This window comes from Limanda limanda, chromosome 3 (assembly GCF_963576545.1).
Source record: "Limanda limanda chromosome 3, fLimLim1.1, whole genome shotgun sequence".
Taxonomy (NCBI): Eukaryota; Metazoa; Chordata; class Actinopteri; order Pleuronectiformes; family Pleuronectidae; genus Limanda; species Limanda limanda.
Genome location: NC_083638.1, coordinates 10398759 through 10418561, shown reverse-complemented (window position 1 = coordinate 10418561; position 19803 = coordinate 10398759). Strand labels below are relative to the sequence as shown.

The 19803-nt window shown below is 41.2% G+C and overlaps 1 protein-coding gene across 1 annotated transcript in view; it reads right to left on the bottom strand.

Annotated features, from left to right (window-relative positions):
• The window catches only part of LOC132998931 (protocadherin-9), a 189759-nt gene that overhangs the window by 129331 nt on the left and 40625 nt on the right, over positions 1–19803 (bottom strand). The window contains exon 2 of the mRNA XM_061068683.1: positions 4860–4961. Coding sequence (XP_060924666.1) covers positions 4860–4961 — 102 coding nt within the window. The remainder of the gene's footprint in view (positions 1–4859; positions 4962–19803) is intronic.

Genomic DNA, 19803 nt, shown 5'->3' with positions numbered 1-19803 from the left:
TGCTAATGTGATTTCCAGGCTTGGTCAATAAGTACATTTCAGAGAGTAATACGTTTATCCTGCGTGTAAACCTCGTAACCGTATTTGTCATTGGCTCATTTTCAGCCTCCACGGTGACACCTACAGGGATTGTTTCTGACAACACGCCTAATGTCACCTTGATGCAGTGGAGGCTCACCAAACCGCTGCGTTACCGGCGCACAGGGTGATGTCTCCCATTTAAAGGTCAGATTTTTACACAATCCTCCCAAGTTGTATACATTTAATTGGGTATTGCGAATAGAACAAAAGGGGAAGGACTGCATCACAGGGTTTTTTTGGTAGACTGTATGACTATATTGATCCTGGTGTGTTTGGGGACCACAGTAAAAACTCCCAATAAATCAATGTGAAGTCCACATGGAATCTATTCTGGAGAATGCATTTCTCCTGCTCCTGCAACACTACGACACAGTTTGTTAAACAGGTGTGACCTGTTTACGGACTTAAGATACTTAAGCCTCCCTCCCTCCATTTCTATTTCTAGAGAAAAAAATAAGTTATTCCTCGTTGGAAGTGTGTGTCTGTGTGACCAAGGACGACTCCACACTCAGCCCAGAGATTCACCAACCACTGGATGGAATCATGTCAGCCAGCTGGGCCGTTTCACGTTAGCTGTTGCCATTCTCCCAGCTCCCCCCCGCCCTCACAGAACAACAACTCCCTGATGCACTCCGAATGACAGAGGAAAGGAAATTATCGAACACCAATACAATAAAGCTGTCTGGTAACTTAATAGGGCTGCTGAGTAGGGGCACCGTGGCCATCTTGCTTTGAGGCGATAATGAGAGTCATCATTCCCTCCTGGGCTGGAAGAAAGGGGCCTCCTTTGTGGTGATGGTGTGTGAGTGTGTGTGGGAGAGAGAGAGAGAGAGTGTGAGTGTGTGTGTGTGCATGAGTGTGTGTGTGCATCAGTGTGTGTTTATCTCTGAGCTTCTTTAGCCCAGTGAGGCCCAATAAGCAAACAACGCAGTGCTTTAACGAAGCCAGTGATATCTCCCATTGACTACAGCTTGGGAGAGATCTCGGAGACATCCCGTTCATTAAATCAGACTAAAGCCAAAATATTGACATTGGAAGCTTCGGGGAGGCACAAAACACAGACTGCTCCATATATCATATCACAGCTCCCTCAGCCATTTGTATGTTTGACGAATAAGTCTGAGGTTGATAAAAAGAAAAGAAAAAGGAAGCTGTCTCTCTGCAAACACAACATCGGGAACTTAACATGAATTCTGATCCAATAACAGAGGCTGCAATGATGTGTTTGTACCAGTGACGAGGTGCTGCGTTACCGGCGGACTTGTACTCGAAAGAATCGTTCATCAATCTTCAAACAAAGGGCGATTTTTTCGTGTTTATTTGCTTTACATCAGTGGTGGGTTTTCCATTTGAGGAAATCATACAAATTCAGGAGCGATGCCTACAAGCAGCTTTGTGTTATTTAAAAAGAGATCCTGAGGGAAACCATCAGAGGTATTTACATGTAGAGTTGCTGCATCTTTAGTTCTTTAATAAGCACAATGATGTATTTTGTAGGACGAGAGAGAGAGAGTGAGAAAAAAGGAGTCTGTGGTTCTTACTCTCCAGTGCAGATCAGGAGGACAAGGAAGAGGAACTTCGTGGTGTGTATCACTATAGGGTCTAAATTAAACATATACTTAAGTATGTACGGAGCATCATATATACAAAGGGAGGACAGGTATGCTCCCAAAAAGTGAAACCAAAGCACCTTGATTGCCCTCTGGTGGCTGGCTGCAGAATACATCATAAACTGTGCCTCCTCCTTGTTAGCAAGGGGGACATGGGCCAAACTGAAAAATCTAAACACAAAGATGGTTTCTATCTTTCATTTTAGGTAGTTCATCACAACAAGATATGTTCAAGTGAATTAAAGTTGTTTGGTAGGTTTGATTTCAATGAGTTCTTTGAGGCTATAAAAACCTTCATGATAAACAGCTGACTCGTGATTAGTCAAGCGCATGTGTCTGGGATGTTTTGGCTTCCTTTCTGGCTTCGGGGGAGGAAGTGGACATGAGTCTTTTGTCCATTGTCTGTGGTTTGAAGCTTCATATATTGGTGTGTATGGTGTGGAGGGACAAGCAGAAGTCAAAAAGCATCATGTGCTTGCGAATGGGTTAAGGAGGAGGGGGGGGGGGGGTGATGTAATCAAGCATGACGGACCAATTCAGAGAAAGCTGCTCACACTGCACATCAACAGAAATACATTTCTGATGTCTTTCTGCTCCAATAATACACATACAATGTTTTCTTTGTCTCAAACTGCATCAAGCTCACACAGGAATGACAAGGAAAAAACAGCTTGGTACAGCTATCAGTGAGTTTTACGATGATATAGGGCTCTGGTGTCATGCTCAGGGATTCATTTAATAGTTTACCTGTTGTGATGACTGTAGCCTCTTTAATCTAGTACATAACCCCAGCACAGGGAATCCGATCCCAGCCCACGGGAGTTTGGGTAAGGGGGACTTGGCTTCCCCGTGTTTACGGCGTGTCTATATCCCTGTCTTGTTTGCTTTCCCCATTTGCTGATTGTGAACCCAAGGGTGCACAACAGGTGTTACATTTTTAATGCGATGAAAACTGAGACCACTAATAGGGATGGAGGATGATTTGTAAAACAGAAAGTTCTCTGTTGTCTCTCCTTTAGTGTAAATACTGTGAGCTGTGTTACAGTATATTTACATTTCTATGCTACAATTACTGAGTTTGGTTCAGTGTATTTTTGGTTTATCAGTTCTGCCGCAATGACTCAGCTGTTTATACACTGAAAACAACATATGGGCATTGATATAAATATGCTTGGAATGAGTACAGACAAAAACACACCATGCAAAAAATGCAATTATGAAGAATGGATACACAGATTGAAAATTAAATATCTTCCGACAGAAAGATAGTGTTAGGAGATAGTGTGTTTGTTAGGTGTGGGTTGATTATTGCTGCAAGCTATGTTTGCCTTACTCTAGTTAACGTGCATTAATCAAGTTGCTCGTCAGAGGCCACTGAGCAGCGTCCCAGAATGCACGCAGCACGCTCTGATGCAGTCAGATGCCAGGACAAATCCTACTTAGTTTATAAATGCAGAACCACTGTGTGTAAACACTGTCAGATCATCCACTTTGACCCACGCTTATAGTTCTTATAGCTGGTTCAACATTTCTCAGCTCTGTACTCAGTGATCTCTATTACTCTTGAACAGACATTCAGCACAAATATAAACAATATATACGAGCCGGCCAAGGCGAGACACTGGTCGACATGAGCAGAGAACGAACAGAGCAGAAACCTCACTACAAGCTATAAAAAAGCAATAAAATTGAAACTCTGGATCCCTCACGCTAGGTTAATTACATGAATAACTTCAACTAACCTAATTAGTGGAAACATTCAGTGGTCTTCTGGCTAACTCGCCGATACTAAGGAAAGATCCAGCACACGGATGGCCCCATTACACAGCTGACTTACCGTTACATTTCCTTTTAATTCTCCTCAATTGTTTGCCACCATAAACCAAGTATACAGCTGTAAAGTGATTCTAGGTATGTGTTGTCTGTTGTTTCAGATTGGTTAAGGATTGATACCAACCTTTTATGAGTTGAAAGAAGCAGCGAGTGAACTTACACGTGTAATACATTAATCAGCCATAACATTAAAACTATAGTAACCTGTTTTATTGTTAAGGCTGATCTAGATAGATAGACAGACAGACAGACAGACAGACAGACAGACAGACAGACAGACAGACAGACAGACAGACAGACAGACAGACAGACAGACAGACAGACAGACAGACAGACAGACAGACAGACAGACAGACAGACAGACAGACAGACAGACAGACAGACAGACAGACAGACAGACAGACAGACAGACAGACAGACAGACAGACAGACAGACAGACAGACAGACAGACAGACAGACAGACAGACAGACAGACAGACAGACAGACAGACAGACAGACAGACAGACAGACAGACAGACAGACAGACAGACAGACAGACAGACAGACAGACAGACAGACAGACAGACAGATAGATAGATAGATAGATAGATAGATAGATAGATAGATAGATAGATAGATAGATAGATAGATAGATAGATAGATAGATAGATAGATAGATAGATAGATAGATAGATAGATAGATAGATAGATAGATAGATAATACTCTCCCATCACAACTGCCTTATACACATGACGAATAAGGAGTTTACAGACAACGAATTGTGGTTTACAATGGAGGCAGAATATATCGAGACTCCCAGTTTACAAGAAAGCCTCCCCATGTTGATATAGTGCAGTTTATAACAGAGAGTAAGAAAAACTGACATCATTAACATTCGCCAGTGTGCAAGCGCAGCAACACAAGCAAACCTCCTCCAACCCCCAGATGACTATCAAGCACTGTGTTTCCTAAGCATGGAGGTAATGAGACAAATACTTATTACTCAAGTAAAAATGGCATGAATATTAGCATCGCATTAGGCCTTGAATTTAATGATGTTGTAAGTACAATGTGTCACAGTAACTAAGAGGCAAAAATGCTTAAACATTGTATGGAGAGGGGGAACATGTGAAGGCAGCAGAGTGTGTGTGGGTGCAGCCTCACACGGGAGCATGCATGAGCAGGGATGGAGTCATGAATGAGGAAATCATAATGAATCTAACAGTTCATAACTGAGCTTAACATGCCGTTGCGGGGAATGCGGAACATAATTTGAGGTTATTAAAAAGAATGACTCGTGATAAGTGAATCCATGGTGATTATTTAGTGTGAAACGGGACCGGTAGTACTCACTAAAGGGGTGCAAGGGGTCCAGTACTCAGGGTTCAGCTCAGCTCGTGGACGAAGGTCCAGATACTCAGGGTTCAGTTCAGTTCGGGCACGAGTTAATGTTCCCTTCGGGGAGAAGTTGGGAAAAAGTTCAGTTAGAATCGCTTGCTTAGCTTTGGTTGGTTTGGCATTTATACAAATAGTTATGGACGGAAACTGATTAGTTCACAGAGCCAACAAAACAAAAACAAGTTCACTCCAGTGCAAAGAAAATTAAACACAATGGTAAATCCAATTCATCATTTGTGTCAAAATAATTTTCGATATAGCAGGATTCTAGTATGTTTTTTCTTTTGATAATGTCAAGATAAAACAACTGCAATCCATTTTATTCATATAGCACCAGATCATAGCAGTTATCTCACAGCATTTGTCACATAGAGCAGATCTAGATCATATAGTCTTCACAGTATTATTGGACCCAACCTTCAGTTTGAGCAAGCACACGGTGACAGTAGAGAGGAAAAACCTCTTTCTAACAGGTAGAAACCTGGAGCTGTGCAGAAATGGGCGTCTGTCCGCCTCGATCGGTAATAAAGATATACCATTAGCAAGAAATCATTAACTAAGACTATTCACTGTAGAGCAATTAAAAATGTCAATTAAACATTGAACAATGAATTTTCTACAAGAATGCATATACATTTAAGAGCTAATTATATTCAGAACGATGTTGGAATCCAGTTTTCCACTCCTTATGGCCTAAATGACAGAACAGGGGAATGGGCTGAATATGCCGGGCCCCATGAGGTCTATGATGTATACTGTAATTATCTGCTGATTCTGAAAATGGCTGTGTGTAATGAGGCTACGCTGCATGAAGCCCCAGGCATAAATCACTGTCTTTAACTGACTTCCAGATGACCAACAACAACACAGAGCGGAAACAGGGGGGGGTGGGGGGGTTATCTGGGCTGCAGCGCCATAGAATGCAACTTGTGTTTGTTATCAGCAAAGGCCATATTGATGGCCAGACCTGCTTACTTAAGACATTTCTCTGTCTGTCCAAAAATAGACGACTCACGTGCATTTATTCTTTTTTCCCTCCCCCGTCTGTTTACGATTTGGCCACGAATGTATTAACTGCATTCGGCTTTATTTAGCAATACCAAGGGATTTGAAGATTATCTGCTGTCATTGGCTTGAAACAGTTTCCCTCGTCTCTCACACACATGCAGATAGACAAAAAACAGCAACAACCTCACACAACACACACACACACACACACACACACACACACACATACACACACACACACTTTGAATATAAAGTCAGAAAACTTTTCAATTTACATACATTCTCATTCAACAATGATTTATAGCATATAAACATATATAGGAGAATCGAGGCCCATGCAAAGATTTGTGTTGAAAGTAATATACTGTACAATTCAAGCAGATTGCCCAGAATGGCCTCTTAACAATTAACTCCACAGAATATTAATAGAATTAATAATGTCATTAGCAAATATTAACAACAAAAAGGCACAACTGGAGCCCATCGTTAGATTTCAGTGTGCAGTTAAAGCCTGATCTATTTCTGGGTTACCCAAGGTAACGCATCTGAATTGAGGAGAAAGCTAAGTTGCACTTCAAATGTGAGGATCGTTTCTTAAGTGTACAGTTCTAATGGGACACATCACACCACAAGCTACAGTTTCTTTTGTTGATGAAAGGGCTCGACAGACATAATCACAGCATGTTCAAAATGATCGAAGCCGCTTGAAGATTAACCAGAGAATCAATACAACATTTTGTGAGTGCAAAGTCTAAAGTGTCAAACAAAAACAAACGGAGCCACAGTTATTGACTAATGTGAGTCTTTGCCAGCAACAGATATTTTTCTCATTAAAAATTACCCCCTTTTTCTGACTAGAGCCTTTTAGAATCCAGGTTCCTTGTAAAAAAGTGAAAAGAAAGATGCATTTTAATTAGCAATATTCTTAAATATGAACCTGACGAGCTTGGTAGCAAATACACACGATTACATTACACTGACTAATGTCATTAAAGAACATGGACACAGATATGCCTCAAACCTGCAGTACTTTACTATAGAACTACAGCAGGTAGATATCCTGTAGTGTGACTCTGGTGAAGTTGTACCTTGAAGTCGTTTAGAAGTGAGTGTAGTATACAGATTGTGTATTTGTAATGAAATAACATTATGGCCTCAACATTTAATGTGTAGAGTTTATTCAACATCCTGTCATTATCCTTAAAAATTGCTGAATTAGGAAATTAAGATTGAGAAAAATGTTGATTTGTATATTCTCTGTGTTCATCAGTCTAATGCAATTGACTCATCCATGTATTTATAAACAATGTATAACACTGTTTAAATTGAAAATGTAGCTGTTACAGTGTGTTTTAGAAATGTAAATGAATGTGTTAAAATCAACATTGCACTCCTAACATGAGTGAAAACCATTTTAACGTGAAACTTTTCTCTCGTTTCCCACACAAATTGCAGAAAGATGAGGAAAATATCTCATTACGCCTAATATATTCCACTTGTCTGTCTAATTAATAACAGTCCTTCTCCATACACTGCTCAGAATGTGGGATTATTTATTAGTATCTGGCCATTTATCACCAGTGTGAAAAGTGACGAGGAGCCATGTTCTCTATGATCCAGCACTTGTGGTGCAGTTTGTTAGTGCACACATGTTTCTTCTTCATTTACCTGGAAATATGAACAAATTTAATATTTAGACGTCTTAATTTTTACTCTCAAAGGAGGTTTAATGTTCCATCCGCTGGGTTTACAGTAGGTGATCCGGTCTGTTTTGGAGAAAATTGATTCAACGCAATTGAACCAGTTGAGAGGCTGAAGAGACTGAAGGTGGCATGACTAATGGAGAGTCCCACACTGAAACTCCAGTGATTTGCAGTGTTGTGGGGGCGGTTGCGTTACAAATGGATGCCAAAATGAGACAGAAATTAAACCAGAAGTGCATAATAATGAAGAGCCTATGCTCACTGACTCTTGGCCCTTTTGTGGCTTGAGGCATGTTGCACATCCACTCGGCCGTGGAGAAGAGTTGAGGAATATATTTTATTTGATGTGGGTGGGACTGGCAGCCCCACATTTCCAGTCACATCCCAACAGTCTGGACCTCCCAAGAAGAAACTGATCTCTTTGTGTCAGAGATGCAGCATCGTTGATAGAATGGGTTTTATGTGATTGGCTGAGCAATACAAGCTCAAATCTATCAGAAAACATCTAAAATGTCTGTACCTGTATCTGTGCAGGGTAAGTGGGGGTTTGAAAAATCATTCCAGGATGCACTGGGCAAGATACAGCACACACTGGGAAGGCTGCCATTCCGGGGGAAAGCTCCTACAAACAATGTTTACAGCCAAGATTTTGCAGTTTACTTTAACTGCAGGTGATTAATTTCCGAGGGATGAAGACGGAGCATGTGAAATGTTAAAGATTCAAATGTATTTGAAGCTGTCTCCTGTTCCTAAAGGAAGTTGTACTCGCTGCAGCTGCTGTGGATGGAATATGCACCAAACGCAAGTGTGTAATTTGTAGGTGTATGGTTTTCAATGGTTCAGTAGCTGTTCATATTTAAAGCTTATCTTTACCACGGACCACTTTTATTGTTTTTAATTATACTAATATGGTGCAGAGAAGTCAACGCACTTGAACTTCAACACAACACAACCAAATGGACAAGTGTATCTCTCACAACACACATAAATGCAAAAAGGACGAAAATGCAAGTGTTCCTATTGGACAAAAGACGCTCTAAGAATAAAACTTGGTTAACAGCCGATATCTGTAATAATATCTGACATGTATGATCATTTTCCTGCACCGGTGACCAGAAGACTTAAATACAAGCTCCAAAGCATTGTCAACAAGTCTCAGCTGGGTTCATCATTTTCATTTGCACCTCCAAGCCATATTCCTGCAAGAAACACAACTAAACAAACATGTTTGTCTTAAGGTTATGTGTTACTTACAACATGTCTCTGTATTATCATGAGGATGTCGAAGTAGTTCTCTTAATTATCAAGTTTCATATCGTCTAATTGGATGAGTTTTCTCAAGTTGCCCTGTGTTGAACTGTAGACTCGGTGCAAAATGACCTTTGTGACAAACATGTTAAGGTAAGAACAACAACATTCTGCTGAAAGTCTCTGCAGACTTGTGAAGTTGCCATGCTGAACTCGTCTGTAGGCCGTGGGCTGAGAAGATGAGCTTCATTAGGAGGATAAAACACACTTTAATTAGCTTTACCATTGGTCTAGCCCTGCCAAGCCTTCCCAGTCACAGCAGACCTTTAGTTCTGTTTAATTGCCTCTGAGATACCACTGTGTGCACTCTTCCCTGACATCACAAGACAGCATTCCTTATTCAACAAGTGTGTGTGTGTGTGTGTGTGTGTGTGTGTGTGTGTGTGTGTGTGTGTGTTTGTGAGCAGAAAAACATGTTTACCTTGTGACTATGGTTAAGACTCACGAGGGAAAAAACAATACTTACACTAAATGCACGACTCATTCAGAAGCTCTTTCTGTATCTAAATAAATAATGAGCATTTATTTATTTATTTATTTATTGACTAATTACATTCATGTAACAGCACCATTAGTATTTAAATGTTATCATTTTAACTGTAAAAAGAGATTGATTAAAGGGTAACTATTAAAAAAATGGAAGCTGGAGTCATGTGACCAGATGATCTTCAACATTGAGCATATTTCACTTGTAGTAGTGTTAATAGTTAACACTTACAGCACCATAAAATCAATCACGGCATCATCTGACTTGCCTCTGGAAATTGCCCAGTATGGACTGATATATTATGGCAATAATCGCCCTGTGCTGGCACGGCTGACGGTGCCTTAGCAGCCCGCTGACTTACAGTCGGAGCTGCGTTGATGCAAATGAGCTCATAAAACGGCCCCAGAGTAGGAATCTCCCTGTGGACATCAGATGGAGATCAGCTGAACCGTATTGTCTCTTATTCCCCAATCCAATCCCTCCGTTAAACGCAATAATGTGATTAGCATCCGCGACAGCATTGCCAGTTGTCTGGTCACCTTGTGAGAGTGTATGTGTGTGTGTGTGTGTGGGTGTGTGTGTGTCTTCCTGTACTTATATCTTGGTGAGGACCACTTTAAGCATAGAACCGACAGAGTGAGGACATTTTTGTTTGAGGGTACGACTTGGTTGTAGGGTTAGGGTTAGAATTAGGTTTAGGTTTAGGTTTAGGTTTAGGATTAGGGTCAGGGTAAGGCATTTAGTTAAATGGTGAGGGTTAGGGTAAGGGGCTAGGGAATGCATAATGTCAATGAATGTCCTCACCGAGATAGAAGTAAAAATATGAGTGTGTGTGTGTGCGTCTTGTAGACAGCTACTGTAGCAGAAAGTCGTACAGAGATGCTTGTACATTGGCAGATGTTTATCTGTCTGTGGATGGATATTGTCGCTGTGACTTTGACGGATATAAAGTCCCGGAACCTGACAGGTGCAAAGCAGAGATCAAAATGAATGCTGAGTTGGAAGCTGGTTGTTGTCCTCCTCGTGGGCCAGAACGTCAGGCCTGTCACCATGTTGACGAGTATCGCTGCTCTAGTTTAGTGTTATTTTTTAAGCTGGTTTGATTTGCCGGGACTCCATCGCTGAACAACAAGCTGAGTGCACAGCAGTGGTGGGGCGATGCTGTTTCGATGCAAAGAAAGGCAAATTGTGCAATGCAAAGAAAAATGAACTGAAGGGAAGGAAATTGGTTATGATTAGAAAACGAGAGCACACAAGAGTGTGCTACTAACTTATTTATACTAAGCTGTTGAGATGGCTGGACGAGAAAATCTGTGATTATCATTCTCTGATTTGCAAAGCCGCGCAGTGATTGGCCGTTCCTTTGGTGGCGGCGTTAAACTTTATGTTTATAGGTCCCAGTGTTAAGCCCATTTCCACGCTCCCCATTCTGCACACTAAGTATTGACATTCCATTTAAGTTGACGAGAGTGAGGAGGGTTTTTTATGACAGAAATGTTATGGAAGTGCATGCAGTGGCAATGCAGTAAAAAACATCACACAATTACAAGGACATCTTTTGCATAGTTGCCGAGCAGAGAGGATCGTGGGAGGTACCTCCGCTTTGTTCAGAGAGAAGAGGGAGAGGGATTTCATCTCAGCCCTTTAGCCCTCTGCCGTATTAAAACACACACAAAAACAGACTTTCTGCTCCTAAAGAAAAAGACCCCAGCGTGTACGTGTGTTTGTTTGTTTGTTCTCACAATAATTATTATACTGATTATGTTTGATATGGTAATTAATTACACAATATTAAAAGTGCCCCTGCTACATATAAATGAACACAGACACAATGTCTCACAGAACTAAATGTGATCCTGTGGACTGGTTATTCAATGAAGGTGTTTTGTGAGTGAATTGAAAACAAATTAGGTTAAAGTCTTGTGACAGGATAAATAAAACCTTGATCAATTAAGTGGTGGAAAGAGACAGCGGTCCGACACTCGATGGGGGCCGGCTGGCTGCTGCAGCTTCCTGCTTGAGCCACAGAGAAGCATCGATTCTCCCCCGGCCCCCTGTCCTTGTCATTACAGTCGATGCCGAGGCCGGCCCAAACCATTTCCAACAAACCTCTAATGGCTTCAAGGAATCCAGTCGGACTTGTGGCAGAATCATAATGAGCAGATTGTATGAATTTGCGGTGCGCGGACGAGACGGCAGAAAGCTGCAGGTCACCCCCGGAGAACACGGTGAGAGCATTAACAAAACAATCCACCGCCATTACTGCCCAGTTGGAATCACTTGTGTTCTAAAATGCAGAAATGAGGCCGAGGCGCTGGAAGGGTCAGTTCTTCTGATGGAACCGGTGGCAAAAGTGATAATTGCAACCTGTCTGAACATTTCATCTGTTTAAAAGCCTGTTGTTCTAAAGATTAGCTAAACTAATTTGACATTTATGTTGACTGAAGAAAAGTTTGTTTTCTTCCTCTTGTTTTTCTACCCTGACTTTCATCTGCTCTGTAAGAGCCTCTTTCTGTCACACTTCTCTGAAAAGGGACCCGAGAGCATGATTCAGGAGGCAGATGCAAAGAGTCTTTATACTTATAATAAAATAATAAAAAAACACGGATGCAAAATTCTAAGCAGGCAAACAAAGTACAAAGGGTTGGGCTGAGGCAAAATAAAATAAGTGCAAACACACACACACAAAACAGGCAAGGTCACAATCAGGATTAAAGAACAGAGTTAAAGGCACACGGCACAACCACAATCTGGCAGAGAGCGAGTGGAGTGGCAGGGTCTGAATTCAACATTCACGCACAAACAGGCAAATTCTGAATGAATGAAATAAGAAGAATGAATGAAAGTCAACACCACTACAGAGGGACAATCTAGTGAGGTCACATTACGCTGGTCGGGATAGAGACGAGCTCCAGTTCCAGGATGTACATCATTTCCCTCTATGCCTTGACTTGGGTAGGTGCTTGATAGTACAGTATATGCAGGGCATGGGTGGGTTATATATATATTTGTTTTTAATTCGGGGGGGGGGAGGATTTTAGGCTTTTATTGGACAGAAAGAACGGGGGATGACATGCATCAAAGGGTCTCAGGCTGGAATCGAACCCAGGCCGTTGCAGAGCTAGGAGTCTCATGCGGCTCATCTAATTGGATTCTACCTTTTGAGCAAAAGAAATGTAAACTTTCTTTTTTCTCAAAGAGCTGTTTAAGGTTGACAGACGTTTGTGTGTTCAAACAGAACACACTGGATATACGGTGTTCGGGTTTGCTTCGGTCACGTCTGCCAATTACTCAGCAGCAAACATTTACAGTTTGAAATACTAATTGGCCCGCAGACTTAACATGGTACTTGCAGTGGATGTCAGGTTAACGGCTTTTCTATTCTCTGCTCTTGATTTATGGTTATTTAGGTGAACAATAGCCATCAATACTGTTAATCTTCAGCATTGTGCGACTGTAGCGCTCTGTATAGGGGGAACATGTTGTGTTTGTTAGAACAATCCGCCCCAAAACAATGTCTTTTGATGGTCATCGACAATGTGCTCAGCCTGCTCATGCATGTGTAGCCAGGGTAAGCAGACAAGCTGTCACTATGGTAACAGATCTGCAAGGCACTCAGGGACAGGGAACCTCAGTGCGTCTGGCTCAGGTCGGGTTCGGATAGAAAAAGCTAAAGGTCCGGGTCACTTCAATCAGGTTTGTGTGAGACAGATTAATAAATAATACCTGAGGAACTCCTCGGTCAGGCTCGAGTCACGCCCTAGTGTGTGTGTGTGTGTGTGTGTGTGTGTGTGTGTGTGTGTGTGTGTGTGTGTGTGTGTGTGTGTGTGTGTGTGTGTGTGTGTGTGTGTGTGTGTGTGTGTGTGTATGTGTGTGTTTGAGGCCATCAGGAGGAACTATGCTTCAATTCTCCACAGTTAGATAAAGTAGTAAACCTCCCCCTTTCTGCGGTGGAGAATCCTCGTGACTGCCTCTCCCACTCGGCAGTTCCACATCAACCATGAAGCCGGGACGCAACCAGTCTTATCAGAGCTTCGTTCTTATGGAGACAAATGCTCTGGAAGGAGCAAAAAGCTGTGAAGAAGCAGGCGCCGGAGCAGCTGGTGGAGGTTGAGGTGGAGCGAACAGATGTCGAGCCGACTCGTGACCTCCGCCACGTACAAGTCAGATGGGTTGGGGTTAACTTTCCCGTCAGCAAAATGATGCTGCTCATGGCAATGAAGAGCGTTTGCCTGAGCCAAGAGCTCCTTATGCACTGAGGATGAGTCAGAATTACCATGTTTGCAAAACAAAAATAAAACTGCACAAAATGAAATGAAAACGAGGAGTGAGCAGAATGAAAGTCGAGAAAACTTTCATCCGTCAAGTGTTCATCTCGCCGGGGTTTTTCGCCGTGCCGGTCTCCTGACCTCAGAATAGTGTTACCCTGGGAATCGTCTTGAAGGAGCCATTTACAAAAGGAGAAGGTTGCTGCAGCACTCTTCAGAGATAAAATGGGTTTCCAGTGGTCACCGTTGTGTACTTTTCTGACCTTCATCGTCCTTACTAACGTCTTTCCTCACACCTCTTTAGAGAACAAATATTTGTTTGGATGGATACACTTCTCTGTGCTTTATAACAGCTGTAAGATTTCATAAAAGTCCATTGATCTATATTCCTTTGCTTTAGATTTTGTGTGAGTGTGTGCAAAAATGTAGCATTGACATAAAATATTCAGACCTGTCATGACTTAAAAACAAAACAGAATAGAGACAACTGTGTATTTTGCTATTTAATATGAACATGATCTGTAGGAGTTCTCGGCTGATTTGTATCTGATTTTTAACCAAATTTTTTTTAATAGAGTCTGTTCCTTGAGTACAAAGACATTCATAAAATAATCTGCTCATATATACTAATTCCTTTAAAACTCAACCTCACATTTCCTTCAAAATGAACGGTATGAAATTGTTATAACTCACGACAAGCAACCAGGGAAGACGAAATCCCCTGAGTGAAAAAATGACAGACACATAACCTTCTGCTTCGTGATGTTTCTTACAGTTCCACGACCAATCCTCACAAATCTCACACGTTTTCTGTCTCATGCACGTCTCTGTGCATCTGCCTCCGTCTGCGTCTCGACATCCCGGTGCCGCTGCTCGGTTTCAAAGGAACTCGCAGAATTGAAGAAGGCGATGCAGAGAAAAAGGCGATGCTTTGTTTAAGTCATCTGAGCATTTCCCCCTGGAGTCCATTTTACAAGGCGTATGCCCAACCTCAGATCTGATCCACCCTAAACTATGACTTCTAACGTAAAAATCATTGTAAAAATTAAAAAAAGCCATGTCTTTTAATTTGTGTGTATTACAAAAGAAAATAGTTTAGTCTGCCATAAAGTATAAGCTCCTACCATCCTTCCTCATGGGGATTCTTTCATTCTTTAAAAAAAGCCAAAATGTTCCACAGTGTTCTGCAGGTTGTTCTGTCCAGTCAACAGCTGAAGTCTGAAACAGGAAGTCTGTGAATCCATCAGTGACCAGAGTATTGTGCCTGGGATTGTCCTTGTGCAACACAGAAATGAGTTCAGAACTGAATGTATGAAAGTCCTCTATGGTGCTCGAGCTTTAACAAACAGAAAAATATCCATTATTGCTTTAACGGCTTTGCTGTAACCTCTTTTCTGGATTGCATTCTGTGGATATGTGGGCATTTGAAACAGCTTAAAGTGGAAATCTCTCTTGGTGAATGTAATTTTTAACTTAATTTACAGATAGATAGAGAAAAGGTGAAATCGGACTGCTGAGCCACGTGTGCTCCCACACGACATCCTTCCAAAAGTTCTGACTCCTGTTAGCGTTTGTATCTGGTTCTGTCTCAAAAGAGAAAAGTGTATCCGATCACGCCACGGTTATAACACCACTGTGAAATTTGCTACTGAAAGCAGTTGTTTTGCTCGGCGGTTTTTCTTATCAGACACTAGTAGTCGCAGCCGGGTGCCGAATGTAAGGCGGGTGACCACATGACTCAGACAAGAGCCTGGCTATCAGACATCCGAATTAAAATTTCATCAATCGGTGGAAAAGATTTGTGGATGTGAGTCTGTCAGCACGTCGGATGCTCTTTGAGAGTCTTTAAATGTTCCGGAGCTTAACAACTCAGTGTGAGAGAATACGGATACTTGTCAGCACTTTTTTGAAGTGTGAGACTCGTATGGTGAGCGAAAGAGACGTACGCCTTGGTTTTCTTTTTTACTTATGCAGCTCATTCCTCAGTGGATTTAAGAACAGAGCGACCTCGAAAGTCCTGATGGTCACAAAGATGTTCCCTGTTGTCTCCTAACAAAGAGTTTCCTGATCTGTCTATGTGCTAGTAGTATATGTATGAAGATACTTGGAATATTTAACTTCACATGGTTCTGAACATACATTTTTATATTTGTAGATGTGAGTTGGAGTGGGTATAGATGGGAATTAAATGAAGTTTCAGTTTATACTCAGTGATCAATCACCTTTTCAAGATTCATACACCTCTGCAGTGACCTCCCTATTTGGAATGGGATGTTTGTTTGGTCTGTGGTGAAGCTGGTTCCAGTAATTGAGCCGTGGCGAGTAAAGGCCGACTGATCCTGCGCCACCGCTGCAGCACAAGGAGCTGTTCACCTGTTTATTCAAAGTTCAATGAAGCTCGACTCAGGACGCAGAACCCCCAACTGTAGAATCAGTGGACGTGAACCCGCTTGTGGACGAGATTGCTGTCACTTACTTTGATGAGTCCCAGGAGCCACTAGTACTTAAAACCCAATCTGCACTTCCTATGGCCCTTCACAGTCCTATGCCATGTGTGAAGCCCATAAGATGACAGTTATTGAGATATCTGAGCCAGGTACAGACAGACACAGATTTCTGAAATCATAAACATACTCTTCATTTGTGCCAAAGAACACAAGCTTGAATTAATAACTTAAGTATATTAACTGAAAATTAGATGGCAGGGGAAATGTTTGTTGTTTGTTGTTACCTAACATTCGATATCAGTCTGCCACGTTTTATGCCATCAAGCTCTCAAACCCAATTTCAGTCACGACACCAACTTCCAGAAAATTCCATTTCTTTTCTTGTCTTGTGTCAGATAAAACACATGTTCATCTGTGGAGAGAATCCTATTTTATTTTGTCGAATTTATTCTCTCTTAATATCAAATTGAAATGAAATAGAGGTTTCCTCACCCTGCTCCCCATTCAGATGGGTTAATGTTCTCACTCTGCTCTGCACCGCTTCAGTAAAATCAATGGGCAGTTTACAGTTGTATTTGTATAAATGTTGGTCTGTATATTTTACTCATAATCTACCAGTAAAGCCAAAGTCTTATTATTTTTCCATGTTTGGAGAAAGAAGATTGAGAGCCTGGAGAAAGTTCAGCGATAGCAAAGTATCCCTGACTGAAAACACTTTGGTTTGATATATGATATATATTTCCTCTGTTGTTCAGTGTCAAGGTAAAATTTAAAGGAAGATGAAGGCAATGAGGTGTATCACTCCTCCAAGCTGCAATTTGGAATTGCAGACTGATTTGATTTTTATTGCTCCAAATGCTCCCTCTATCCTGTTGCCGGATGCAGAGAATTAAAAAAAAAACTAAACACCCACACTCACACTCACACACTCTCTCTCACACACACACAAACATTCACACAAAGCAACAAACCATCGTTATAATTCGAGGTTGACTGTTTGCTCACTGTGCATTCAAATGAGACTCTGGGGTTTATTATCCGTGCTGATGTAACTGTCTCTCTGAAGACTCCACCTGTATCTGAACAGAAGGTTTTTTACAGTTACAGTGCGAAACAAAAATATTTCTTTGGCTGTGTCAGCATCCACTGCATCTTAAGTTGGTGGGTGAATATCTGTGAATGTTGATGTTGTTGCAGCTTCGACAATGCAGCATTGTGAAGGACCCTCAGCTTCAAAGTTCTTTGTGCACGTACACAGTGGAAAAGTCTCTGAAAGCAAACTGTATCTTAAGGTAACAGGTGGATTTTTCTTTGCACAACACTTTCTTCTCCATCTCTGTGTATAAATTAGTCCTCACTTGTGTCTTCTTGTTCAAAGCCATTTATGCACAATACATCTTTATCATCTTTATGAAATCCCTGTCTTTCTGTCTCGGGAATATGATCCTGGTCAAATACAATGGAGGAGAAAGTACCTGCACAGGAATCAGGTAAACGCCAGAAGGGCAGTGGACACATTTGCATACAAACAATACTTATTAGTCACACTGAATTGATGTGATTTCACCCAATAACCCAGTTTGCATGCATTATTTGATTGCCGTATTACTTTGTTTAGTGGGCTGTGATTCAATTACATCCAACCTGCATTGGATTAATATCGGTTTGGAGAAATGATGGGAGTATTCTGTAATAAAACCTTGATGTGTTCGTAGGAGAGTGTGGTGGGAAATAGTAAAATCAGACTTTGGAGTAAACTTAAATAGCAGAAATTATGACTCATTAATTACATTGCTGCACCAAACAATGTTTATCTAATTAAGAAAATCAGAGCAAGATGATGCATAATAATGAGTGTCTGTGTTCTGAGTGATGGGGTTCAGTCAGATTATTTTCTGCATGAAAATATATTAAATATGAACTGGAGATGCACAGTTGCACGGAATAATTGTTGATAAACTTAAATTAAAATTCATATATTTAAATAATTAAAATTATGGGTGACGTGATGTTGCAAGTCGGTTGTGAGTTTAAGCTATTAACTGTATATTAAGATGGACAATGAATCTGAAATTCCTCCTGTTGGACAAATATGAAGGTGAAATATTCCAGATATGGGTGCGGCCATCTTGCTCTTTTGAAGTGATTTAGAGCCAGAGAAGTGGAGAAAGATCGTGGAGTGGAGTCACAGTATTAAGGTCCCACCGATACACACTTTTGACCAATTGCAAGTCGGTCTCTGTTGTCAATCACAATTTTTCACCCCATTTTTATAGCATAGAGTTACTAATAAAATCAAGTTTGAAGGAAAAATCTGCACTTGAACATTCATCAGTGGGATAAGACCTGTCTGAAATAACAGAAACAATCTTCGAGAAAAATATAGTTCAGTTACTTTGACTCCTTAGTTTGGTCCATATCACATACACTAACATGGAGGAAGCTGGGATCATGGCCTATACCGCAGCCGGTCACCAGGGGGTGATCCAGATGTTTTGGCTTCCATCTTTATATTCTAGTCTATGGATCGAACCTGTCAGGCAGCCGTGGCCTTATCATGAATGATCACCTAACGTCTTTGTGTTTTTTTTCGAGTTACTCCTCTTTACTTTCAGAATCCACAGACACGCAGGTTTGATTAAATGGCAATTTTTAACTGATCAATGTCATCCAGGATCAGCCTCAGCTTCCTCATGGCTCTGAAGAATAAGTGGCATATATTGAATGGATGGATTTATTAATCATTCAGGTGTACGACCCTATCAGACAACAGCCCTGTGTACATGTACTTAATTCTGTCCTCATTAACTCACACGATGCAAAGTCCTTCTCTAACCTGTGACACTACTTTAAGATATTGAGGGTTTAAATTAACTGCGTGTTACTTAATATATCACAGATAAGTATCTTGTTAACCATCCTCCGAGGTTTAAATGTCAAAAACAGCTAATTTACTCTAATTAAAACACTTTCTTGTATCAAAGGAGCATCTGCTAGCTTCATCTGTGGGTTGCAGTGAACCTTCTTCTCATGAATATGCAAATCAATAGTGAACCTGAAAGAATCAACCTAAAGCCGAGGGCCAGAGCCAGCCAGTGATAAATCACAAGGCGATAAGAAATGATATTGGAGTGGATTCAAATGAGTCAACAGTAGGGCCGCGTAAGGTAATCCGCAATTAATAACACAAAGACATCAGATGTTATCTGTTCTGGTCAATCTCTAATGTCAGGGAATTAGATGAAGTCAAGTGTGTCAGCAGAGCTAATGGTGCAGAAAGATCATTTCCAGGCTGATGCAGCTCGAGACAAGCCGACCTCGTCTAACTCAATGGTTTCCTGTCAGCGGCGCGAAGGTTGACAGCGAGTGTAAACCTGCAGGGTTTCAGGATGTGGGGTCACACGGGCACATGTGGAAGTGGGAGGACATATGCAGTATAGGGCAGAGGTGGAGGAGAGGACTTCACTGAGCTCAGTGCAGATACTGTTCCTAAAATAGGTTTGAATCTTAACGTCATGAAAGATGCAGAGGATTTTAGATTTTTGCTAGGTGTTGCTAAAGCACGTTTTGGGAGGTGGGTTTAGTGGTATAATCACATCTTAAGATACAAAGTACAAAATTCGACTCTATAAAATAAATATAATACATAGTAAATGGTCATATTTAAACTCTAAACAC